This window comes from Spermophilus citellus (assembly GCF_964194105.1).
Source record: "Spermophilus citellus genome assembly, chromosome: 3".
NCBI lineage: Eukaryota > Metazoa > Chordata > Mammalia > Rodentia > Sciuridae > Spermophilus > Spermophilus citellus.
In genome coordinates, this window is record NC_138184.1 from 207,433,675 (window position 1) to 207,446,055 (window position 12,381).

A 12,381-nucleotide genomic window follows, 5' to 3' on the forward strand; every position below is an offset into this window, starting at 1 on the left:
ATACTATATTACCAAAGAGTGCCAGGAAATATTAAAAGAGCACAGGGAAACAGGATCATCCATCATCCTTTAAAATATTATTTTGCCAGCTTTAAGCACAGTTTGCTTATTTTTAAAAATTAAATTAATGCAGACTTGGGACACTAAAATGCCTTAAGGATTTTAGAAAGGATTAAAATACTAACATATTTCAGTAAACTAATGAATACACCTGAAAAGAATTCCTATACTAAGCACTTATTTTAATATGATTCAAGGCTGAAAGTAGAAATAATATGAGTAAATAAATTTCCTTAACATGAATTGGAGGCACTGAGAGATTCCTCTTTTAGCACTTATATATAGCAATACACAGTCTCTTCCTTTTGAATCTTTGAAGCCCTTGATATAAACTCATTACACAATTGCTACGCCTTTATGCTTCCTGAATGACTTTGGGTTTTAATAAGGCACCCCTATTTAGAAACGGAAGGCTTGCTGTACACGAATTCTGAGGGGGAGGGAAAAGCCTACATGTAAGACTATTTGCTTTATAAAGAAAGAAATTCTGCTAATTAAATTAAATACACATACCAACTAAGAGGTTTTCACTTTCTTGAGTACTATGTTACTAAACATTGTCTTTTAAAATGAGGCCTGGGGCTGGGGATATAGCTCAGTTGGTAGAGTCCTTGCCTGGGTTCAATCCCCAGCACTACCAAAAAAAAAAAAAAAAAAAGAAAGAAAGAAAGAAAATGAGGCCTCAAAAGCTGCAAGACAAGTGCCACACAGAGTCCAGAACAATTCATCAATAAAAATACAGCAGGGGTAAATAAGAATTGACATCTTGGATTAACAAAATAGAGAATGGAGAACTTGGACATGGTGGCACACACCTGTAATCCCAGCAATTTGGGAGACAAAGGCAGGAGAATTATAATTTCAAGGCCAGACTCAGCAACTTAGAGAAACTCTGTCTCAAAAATAAAAACAATTAACTCCCTGTTGGGATGCCTAGGAGAACATCCCACTTTCCTTTAGCAGGGATGTCACTGAGTTTTGGAACAGGATCACACGGAGAAGGGGACCTGCTAGAGGGTAATGGTAGCTAACTAGGGATTAGTCCTCTTGGATGGGGTAGCTGGGGCAGGATAAGTCCTCAGGGTGGGACAAGAACCAAGCACCCAAGGTACCATTTTGCTGGCGGAAAGGATTCCTTGCTTCCACATGGCCACATCAAGAGTCATGGCTGGGGAATGAAGATCAAGCCTGAAAGGCGGGTCACAGGAGGAGCCAAGGCTAAACAGTAAGGCAGAGAACCAAAACCAGAAAGCATGGCTGCAGGAAAGGATAAGCTTAGTTCAGAGGATAGCCCCTGCCCAGCATGCACAAAGCAAGGCTGGGAGTTCAATCCTCAGCACAGGGGCAGAGCCACAAAGAACCCTGGAGGCCTGGAAGGAGTGGGAACAAGGCCCTGGGGCTAGCTTGTTATAGACCCAGGTGCCACTTGTGAGGTCAAGGAAAATTGAGTCTATGGACAAAGTTTAAGCCCCAAAGGCATAAACAAGAAAAATAAATATGTAAATTTTTTAAATTAAATAAAAATATAAAAGAGCTGGGGATGTAGCTCAGTGGTAGAGAACTTTGGCATTCAATCCCAGTATTCTACCCCATCCCAACAAAAGTCCAGGAAAAAAAAAAAAAGTAACAGCTAAGGCAGTTTTAAAACAAATTCTTACTTTGTAAGTGAGAAACTTTAAAATTAAGATTTATTCTCTCTCTTTAGTAGGAATTCACAAGAAAGCCAACTTATATACGGGTAGAAGGAATAAAAAAATTAGTAAAACATCATTTTGCAAACCATAATGAAATTACTAAGTAAAGTTCACCAACAGAAATTTAAAACATAAAAGGCTGATAAAAATCTAGACATTCTAACAAGCTACAATCATATTTCAATGGGAAAAGCAAACTGTTTTTTGGTACTGGGGACTGAACCCAGAGGTGTTTTACCACTGAGCCAGGTCCCCAGCCCTTTTTGTTTTTGACACAGGTTCTCAGTAAGTTGCTTAGGGCCTCATCAAGTTGCGTAGGCTGGCTTTGAACTTGAAATCCTCCTGCTTCAGCCTCTGGAATCACTGGAATTATAAACCTGAGCCACCACACTGGGATGAAAAAGCAAACTTTATAAGTGGAAGAATCAGACCTTCATCATCCTGATCTAGTGGTCAATAAGATGCAACATGAAGTACCTATGATGTATTCTGGACAAAACTATTCTTTCTTAAACTAACCCATTACACCTTCTCAGTTTTCTCAACTAGTATCCTGGGAAAGAATTAAACCCTAAAAAAAAGATCAGAGTGACTATTTTCTCAATTGTTCTAAGTGTGGTATATGGTTAGTACGATTATTAATGAAGAGTAGAAAACTCACTACACACAATGAATTCCTCAGGGTATTAGGACTTAATTATTTTGAGGAAACCCTATTGAGAAGAGATGCTTTAGATGTAACTTGCAATTAGAGGAAATAGGTAATAGAAAAAAAAAGCTAAATTAAACAAAGCAATCATAAAATGCAGAAGGTAAGATATACTATAAGAAAAAAAAAGCTGGTCCAATTTTTTCCACAAATGTTATTTTGAAAAACACAGAAGATGGGGGACTGTCTTGTGAAGAAGAAATGTTTCTAAACCAGACACTGATTTGCAAAATCTTCACTGTAAAAAAAATTTTAGGGGCTGGGGATGTGGCTCAAGCGGTAGTGCGCTCGCCTGGCATGCGTGCGGCTCGGGTTCGATCCTCAGCACCACATACAAAGATGTTGTGTCCGCCGAAAACTAGAAAATAAATATTAAAAAATTCTCTCTCTCTCTCTCTCTCTCTTTAAAAAAAAAAAATTTTAGAATCAACTGAGGAAATCTGAACATGGTCTGAAACATATTAGATGATACGAGAATTTACTGAAATGTAAAGATGAATCTAAATGACTAAAAAAAAAAAGGTTACAGAAGAGCAGGTAGAACACAATCTCATTTGGGATTTAAAAAAAATAATCTATACAAGGGCTGGGGTATAGTTGGTAGATTGTTTGCCTCGCATGCACAAGGCACTGAGTTCAATCCCCAGTACCACCAAAGGGGGGGGGGGGGGAATCTATACAAATGTTCATAGACGATACGTTTTAAAGGGTTAATAGTTGTTGGCACAGTGGCATACCTTGGGAGGCTAAGGAGACAGGAGAATAGCTTGAACAGGAGTTTAGGAACAACCTGGGAAACAGCCTGGGACCACAGTTTTAAAAAGGGGGGGAAGGGTGTGGGGGCTGAGGGTAACAGCTCAATGGTAGAGCACTTGTCTAAATATGGCTGAATATGCATGGAGCTCTGGGTTCACAAAACAAACAAACAAACAAATATAAATGAAGGCCTACTGTCATGTATAACCAATTAGCACAAATTTTTTTAAAAGTTAAAAAAAAGGCTATGATCTCCAAATTATTTGAATGTAATTGCCTTGTCTATATTTCCTAATTTTCTACAATACTATTTAAAATAAGTGGCCAATTGAAAATTAAACATGTTTAGCTTAAAAGAATAATTTCACAACAAATTTCTAACATCAACCTGACCATAATTTTTAACAAAATTGTTTTTTCAAACAAAAAGATCTATAATGTTGTAGAAGCACTGAAACAAATCCCTGAAAAATATCTCCTATAACCACATCATTGAGAAAATCAAACGAGATCTGAAAGACCTAAAAATGAAATATGAGCTAGATAACGGATTTAATACCATCTAATTTAGGAACCAGTAGACATGTTCACTAAAAGACCAAAGAGTAAATATTTTAGACTTTGCAGGCCATAAGGTTTCTGAAAACTGCTCAATTCTACTGATAGACACCAACAAAATGGACACTGACAATATGTAACTAAATGGCCCCAGCTGTGTTCCAGTATTTGCAAAAATAGGCAGTCAGCCCACGAAACATAAATTTACCCACCTCTGGTCTAAAGCATTTACATTCTAAGTGATCACAAGGAACTAATCACATTTAACATTGTTCAAAGATCAAGTAAAGTCTTCTATTAACCTTCTTATCAAAATTCCAATTTGCCTTTATCAGAGAAACTTTTCCTTAGTAAAGTAAGTTTATAAATACTTCCAAGCATGGTCCCTTCTCAAAAGCTCCCATAGCTTACAGAATGTGGGATACACAATCAGAAGTCCTGAGTTCAAATTCTGATTAACAATTGTATTACTCTAAAGTTAATTCTCATTCACAGAATCATCATCACAGGATTATGTATAAACTCAAAAGGTAGTTTCTTTTTGTTTGTTTGTTTGTTTGTTTTGATACTAGGGATTGAACCCAGGGAAACAACCACTGAGCCTCATACCTAGTCCTTCTTAATTTTTTTTTATGTTGAGAAAAGGTCTAGCTAAGTTGCTCAGACTCACTAAATTGCTGAAGCTGGCCTCGAACTTGAAATCTTCCAGCCCCAGCCACCTAATCACTGGGATTATAGGCATGCACCATCATGTCCTACAAGAAGTATGGTTTCTGAAAGTATTTTGTAATTGGAAAGTATTATATAAATGCCAAAGTACTATTACTGCCAAATTTTCAAAAGAAAAAAAAAATTTCAAAATAAATAAATAAGTACAATTGGATCCCAAAATAACCACTACAGTTTTCTGTCCCTCAGCAGCAATTGGGTATTCCAAACTTACTCACCAACAGAGATACTACTGTACTGGAGTAGAAGGCCAAATCTTCTATAATTTCTGTGCGTCTGTTAGCTCCAATTCGTAAAGAACGACTATGTACTTCTTCAGGTAACACCGTAAGAATCTCCAGCAAAAATGGCAGAGAAGTTACATCATTGCTATATCTGGAAAAGAAAAGGGGGAAGATTTACCACAAGCTATTGAAAGACAGAATATATATAATCACAAAAGATAACAGCCATCAGAACACACCATACAAGAAAAGCAGCACTCCTGTTACTGTTAGGGAAAAAGAAAAGATACAATCTTTTTGAAAGATTATCTAGAAAGACCTTGCAATCAAAATTTCAAGCTGTACAGTTGGGGATGAGGCTCAAGTGGTAGTGCGCTCGCCTGGCGTGAGTGAGGCCATGGGTTCGATCCCCAGCACCACATAAAAATAAAGATATTGTGTCCACCTAAAAAAAAAAAAAAAAAAAAAAAAACTAAAAAAAAAATATTTAAAAAAAATTTCAAAAGAAAAAAAAATTTCAAGCTGTATCTTTGACTTTCCATATTCACTTTTGGTGATTTATGTTTCACGAAAATCTTCACATACACAGGCAAAGATAAATATGTAAAGATGTGTACTACAGCATATGTATAATTGCAAAAAAGGGGGATACAAATGTCCTTCAAAATTAACTGTGGTTATATAAAACACAGGACAGGATAAAGGACAGGATTTATTTGTGCTTTGAAAATTTCTATACTGTTATAAATTTTTTCAAGGAGCATATGTTATTTCACATTATAAAAAATTTCCTAAAAAAATAAATTATCCATGTAAGGGCTTTCATGATGCACTCTCTTTGAAGGTAAAAAAAGGTTATACACTTTGTTCAGAAATAATTCCCTAATCAAATGCAAGAAAATATCAAGATTGTGTTTGGGGATATAGCTCACTGTAAAGAGTGATTGCCTAGCATGTGCAAGGAATAGGTTTGATCCTTGCCAAAAAAAGATTATCTTGACAGGGCACATAAGGAAATGTTTTATCCAAAATAGTAGGCTTAGTGAGGCCCTAAGCAACTTAGCAAGACCCTGTCTCACAAAATAAAAAGGGTTGGGGATGTGGCTCAAGCACCCCTGAGTTCAATCCCTGGTACCAAAAAAAAAAAAAAAAAAAAAAAAAAAAACCAAAGTAGTAGGCTCCATGTCTAAAAAATAATATGGCCTCTCTTGACAGACATGAAACAAAGCTCAATTAGTAACAATATATATTCAAAGCAACCTTCAATTTAATACAATCTACAAATACTGAACTACTTTTACAAATCTGCTAATAAGTCCATTACTGGGAGTAATCCACAATGCAATGAAAGAATGTGCTACAGTGGATTCAAGGAGAAAAAGAGAAAGAGTATGTATATAAATTATGAGGGTCTTTTATATCCCACATGATCTATTTCTGTAGTAATTAAATTTTAAATGACTTTCTTCAATTTAACAAAGATTAATAATATATAACTATGGTAACAGTTCAGGGAAATAATCAAATTTCTACCTACTAGTAACAAATTTCTCTGTGTAGCTTAATGATAATTCCTAATGCTAATATGCTGTCAATACAAATTACTTACTTTTCCACCAATGTTTGTACACAACCCTTCCAAGAAGGCATCTGTAGAGCGAGATCTGCTATTGCTAAAGCCAGCTAAAGAAGAGATTAAAAACAACAAATAGAAACAGGGTTACCATTAATGTTAACTGGAAAATAATGACTAAATTTTTTCTTCCAGACAATATGACAAGACTGACACCTTCCTTCTTCCCCATCCCAAAAAAAAAAAAAAACACACACACATACACACATATGTATATAATATATATGCATATGTATGTGTGTGTGTGTGTGTGTAAGTATATTTGCTTCTCCAGCCTAGCTGAAAATTCCTGAAATTAAAGATTAGCCTTTAAAAGTTAATAACATGAGCTGGAGTTGTGGCTCTGAGGTACAATGCTTGCCAAACATGTGGTTCTGGGTTAAATCCCCAGCACCATAATAAATAAAGTTTAAAATTAAAAATAAGACTACACAAAAACAACAAAAGTAAAAAATATAAGCTATAGATTTTTTTCCTTACAATATATTAATACTTACTTTTATTTGGCAATACCACAGAACTTCATAGACAAATAAATTACACTTTCCCAAAAGGCCAAAGCTACTGACAAAAGTCAGACATTTGACTGAGTCCTCAAGTAATAGATTGCCATTTCCCTTCTCTTTCCATTTCTCATCTTGAGGCCTTAGGCAAAAAAAATCTCCTTTTACACCAGGCAGAGAAAACTTGGGAGCATGTATTTACAGAAGCTTTCAGTTTTTCTTTCTAATATATTTCCCTGTTTAAAGGGGGGGGGGGGGGGACGACACCAAATGCTCATTTTATTCATGAGAGACTTTTACTAGCCAACCAGCCCAGAAAGGATCTTTTAAAAAGGTAATAACCCTGTAGATCTCAGACCCAGCATAGTACAGAGTTTTGTTTTTTTTAATCATCTGCAAATTTTTAAACAGCACGTAGCACACGAATGTCTGTGAAAATACATTCTCCTTCCCCACTTCTAGTATTTAAAATAGTTTGAAACCCAATGAACTATAAGACTAATGCAAAAGATTAAAACTGTCATTTTTATAAGACTATACCAAGACCCCCTAAAATAAATTTAACATTACCTCACAGAGCTCAACAATGATAATCAAAATAAACTTGACAAATCCAAATGGCTTTACAAATTTCCCTAATGAGAATCACAGGATTTACCTGCGTTACAATGACAGGTGATAAATCTTTCAAGTTCTGGATATGGGTTAGCAATGAGTCCCTTAAGGAGGCATGAGAGTCCGTAGGGAGCTCATAAAATGAGGTCTGAATCTTCATCTTCATGGTCTGTGCAGCAAAATAGCATGATTCCACATCCTGTCGGATCTGTAACAACTGATCAGAAATCTCCCAGGCATGAACCTGAAAGTAAATCAAACAAAGATACCTTAAAGAAAATTAATTTTCTGCCAGGTATGATTGTGCATGCCTGTAATCCCAGTGGCGGAAGGCTAAAGAGGAGGATCACCAGTTCAAGGTCAGCCTCAGCAACTTAGCAAGGCCCTAAGCAATTTAATGAGACCCTGTCTCAGAAAAAAAAAAAAAAAAAAAAAAAAAAGGAAAAAAAAGGCTGAGGATGTAACTCAACGGTAAATTGCCCCTGGGTTAAGACCCCAGTATCCACCTCTCCGCCCCTCCCACCCCCCTCTCCCGCAAAAAAAAAAAAAATTCTAAATAATTTTAATGTCATACTTCAATACATATATAAATATATTTAGACAAAAGTATACTCAAAGAAAAATCTGACAAGCTAAATCACCCACTAATTCAGCCAATATTTCAATTGTAGGCCCTATTCAACAAAAATTTTCTAAAAACTCTATCAACTGAACCAGCAGGTATAATCTTTTTTTTTCTATTTGACCTTTTTTTAAATTTTGTTGTTGTTGTTGTTGTTGTTGTTGTAGATGGACACAATACCTTTATTTTATTTTTACGCAGTGCTGAGGATGGCACCCAAGTGCCTCATGTGTACTAGGCAAGCTCTCTACAACTGAGCTATAACCCCAGCCCAGCAGATATAATCTTGCTGATGAGAATCATTTGAAAAATGTCCCCAAAGTCTCTACTAAAATGTCACTATGTAACTTCTAACCCTACCTATAGGTTGGCTGCCTCTTCTCTTTTCCCACATAAAGAAATAAGTTTTGCTCACTCTGAAAATTGAGTCTGGAAGCTGTTTGTTAGTATATCTATAAACAAGGAAATATATTTACTATTGGTCTCAGTACACCTACATTTCAACCTTTAGTGCCTGAAAAAATAGCAGAAAAAAAATACTGGTCCAAGTACATATTTCACATGCTTTATTTGGCAAAATGTTAAATATGCTGCTCAATAACTATCTCACAGAATAAAATAAGCTTATCTATAGAATATAAAGAACAAAAGCAAAGAATTTGGTACTACTCACAAATAAAAAAAGAGTCTTATTTTAAAGATAACTTTAGGGGTTGGGGTTGTGGCTTAGAGTGCTCGCCTGGCATATGTGAGGAACTGAGTTACCACCACATAAAAAAATAAAGATATTATTTCCACCTATAACTTAAAAATAAATATTTAGAAAAAGAGATAATTTTAGGAAATAAATCATGTAGCACAGAAGGCAGCTAACAGCCAACTAATAAATTCTAATCCAATTCAACACCAAATGCCTTTTCATAGGAGAGGGCTAAAACCAAATGACAATATAGACTGAAAAAACTTTCAATCTCAACATAAGAAAAGAGCCAACTGTGAAGATCATATGCCTTTTTAGTTAATTTCTTATGAAGATGGAGCCCTTCACAAGTAACACAATTTCTTCAAGATCTTTCCAAAGAGAGATAAGCAGCAAGTCAAAATCAGAAACAGGCAGAATAAATAGGCAGTGCAAATTCCTAAAGTGAGTTGAAAACAGCCCCTGAATTCCACAATTGTAGGTTTACTAATATAAAATTTAGAGAGTAAACATGAAGTATTAATTTCCTTCAAGACACAGTTGTTTTAATAATTTGGGAGAATTTTTCATCCCTTAGAACATATACTCAACAAATATTTAAATGCATTGATATATCATTATTAACACCAATTACCCTTCCTCGGGTAAAAATTTTTCCAGCCACAATATTTTTAGTCATTCATTATCTAACTAGTAACCCAAGCACATCTATGATTTAATATGCCATCAAAATATATTTATTTTGCTCAAAATCATTTTTTAAATAGCAAAAAGATTCTATGAAGCTCTGGAATCTCTACAAATATCCTCAAACAGAGCAAATTAGAAAGAAAGAACATTTACAGCAAAACTAAGTGCTGTCTAGCCATCTCCAAAATTTAAGTGGATGGAAACCAGCCAGTGATATCTGTAAGACCTCTGTGGTTTCAATTTCAGTTAAAGCAGAAGCAGAGACAAACAACAGAGTATGTGATGGATGCAAAAGAGCCAACAGGTATTCACTGAGAAGTAACAGAGAACCAATTTGAGCACTGCAGTTGAAAATGCCAGATCCAATGGTAGATTCATGAATGGAAGAGACCTACAAAAGATTTAAAAGGGAATGAACTGCTAGGCACAGTGGTGCATGTCTGTAATCCCAGCCACTTGGGAGGCTGAGGCAGGAGAATCGCAAGTTCAAAGCCAGCCTCAGCAACCATGAGGCACTAAGCAACTCAGTGAGACCCTGACTCTAAACAAAATATAAAATAGGACTGAAGATATAGCTCAGTATTGAATGTCCCTGAGTTCAACTCCCTCCCCCAAAAAAAGAAGGGAATAAACAGTTTAGTCTCTATCTAAAACTTACAAACTGAAGAAGTCAGGAAAGTGGCCCAAACCAAGGAGAAATTACTGTAAAGAATCAAATTTATACAGAAGTATGAGACAAAGGAAGAAAAACAAAGGGGAACAAAGGAAATCTCAGAAATCAAGTTTCCATGTTTGTTAACTACCACACTAAAAATAACAGAAAAGGAAGCCCTAAGAAGTTGGAAATATTATATTTAACCAAGACTACTTCTACATGTTCAGAAAAACTAATTTCACAAAAAAATAAACAACTAAGGTCAAATGACATATACAGCTTTGGAGACAAAAAAGAAAAATGAGCAGAAAACAACTCCTACAAGAAATGAAGACCAGAAAAACAAATTTTAAAAACTTTGTTACTTTTTCAAAATGAGCTAAAAGACACTAAGAAAATGATATGAAATATAAAATAGCACAATTGGAAAGGAGATTTTCAGAAATGAGATAAAAGACTCATGGAAAAGATGAGAAATTAAAGAAAAAAATCACTTCAGACATAAAGACTAAATTAGAAGGAATTTTATAAGTGTGACCAAACGCATCAGATAAGTTAAAAAACAAAGTTGTCTTTAACCACAGAGAGAACAAAAAGGGGTGTAGTGGTACATGCCTGTATCCCAGCTACTTGGGAGGCTGAGTCAGGAGGATCCCAAGTTCAAAGCAAGATCCTGTTTCAAAATAAAAAGGGCTGGGAATATAGCTCAGTGGTAAAGCACATACCAGAAAAATGAAAATGGAAGAATGTACTGATGATACTAAGAAAAATGTTTAGTCAAAATTTTATAAAAGCCACAAACTCTTACATAGAAAAATTCAGAGATTATTATCTTGAGTCCTGAAACAATCTTCTAAAATAGCTTCAGACAACCAAAACAACTACAAAGAGTTTGTCTTCAACATAAGGACTGATTATAAAGTCTACACATGTAAAGAACAACTAAAAAGTAAATGAAGATTCAAAACAAAGAGAAGCGGGTGGGACCAGGGATGTAGTTCAGTGGTAGAGTGTTTGCCTAGCAGTGCTGGGTTCAATCTCAAGCACTGCTAAAGAGGGGGAGGGAGGGAGGAAGGAAGGAAGGATAGAAGGAAGGAAAGAAGGAAGAAAGGAAAGGAAGGGAAGGGGAGGGGAGGAGACGGCAGGGGAGAAGAGGGGATGGGAGAGGAGGGGTATACTGTTTGTGTACCCTGACAGTTCATAGTATAACTATTAAAGAACGAGGGAGAAAGGAAGGTACTGGGGAATTAGATTGATCAAACCATGCTTTGTACAAGTACAAATATGGTAAAGAATTCCACTATGATGTACATTGTAATACACAAGAATTTTTTTTTTTTAAGAGAATGAGAGGAGTGGGTTGGGGTTGTGGCTCAGTGGTAGAGCACTTGCCTCTCACATGTGAGGCACTGGGTTCAATCCTCAGAATCACATAAAAATAAATAAACAAAATAAAGATATTGTGCCCATGTATAACTAAAAATATTTTTAAAATTTTTTTAAAAAGAGAATAAAGGGAAAAGGAGGGTAGATGCAAAAATTAATTTAACTGCTGGGCACAGTGGCACACACCCACAATCCCAGTGTCTCAGGAGGCTGAGGCAAGAGGATCACAAATTCAAGGCCACTCTTGGCAATTAGCAAGGCTCTAAGCAACTTAATGAAACCCTGTCTCAAAATAAAAAATAAAAAGGGCTGGAGATGTATCTCAGTGCTTAAGCACTTTAGGTTCAATATCCAGTACCAAAAATAAACAAACAATGGTGATGGTGGTGGTAGTACTAGTATGGTTAATCTGAGGCATCAAGGCACTGAATTCTAATAGCATAAAGTAACTGAATAATTATGGGATATTCCATTTCTACCACCTTCTGTGTCCGTGAGAATCTAGATTTTTACAATGGAAGAGAAATATACAGATGTAATACAGAAGGACTTTTCAGATAAAAACCATGTAATGCTGAATTCGAATCAAAAATATTTATGGAGGACTTGGGGTATGGCTGAGTGGTAGAACACAAATTTAGCAGGTATGAGACCCTAGTTCAATCCCTAGCACTCCCCACCAAAAAGGAGGGGGATATCTGAATGACTATACAGGGTATTTTACCTTTAAATAAATATTTTCTATATGCATAATATTTACTCGTGCCTATATATACATGTACACATATGCCTGTACATGCCTATATATAATTTATATATAATTTTAATTTCATATATATAATATATA

The 12,381-nt window shown here is 35.6% G+C and overlaps 1 protein-coding gene across 1 annotated transcript in view; it reads right to left on the reverse strand.

Moving 5' to 3' along the window:
* The window catches only part of TNPO3 (transportin 3), an 84,113-nt gene that overhangs the window by 47,910 nt on the left and 23,822 nt on the right, over nt 1-12,381 (reverse strand). Inside the window, exons 2-4 of the mRNA XM_081285562.1 lie at nt 7,525-7,725; nt 6,340-6,413; nt 4,725-4,881 (exon numbers count right to left, since the gene is read on the reverse strand). Coding sequence (XP_081141688.1) covers nt 4,725-4,881; nt 6,340-6,413; nt 7,525-7,725 — 432 coding nt within the window. The remainder of the gene's footprint in view (nt 1-4,724; nt 4,882-6,339; nt 6,414-7,524; nt 7,726-12,381) is intronic.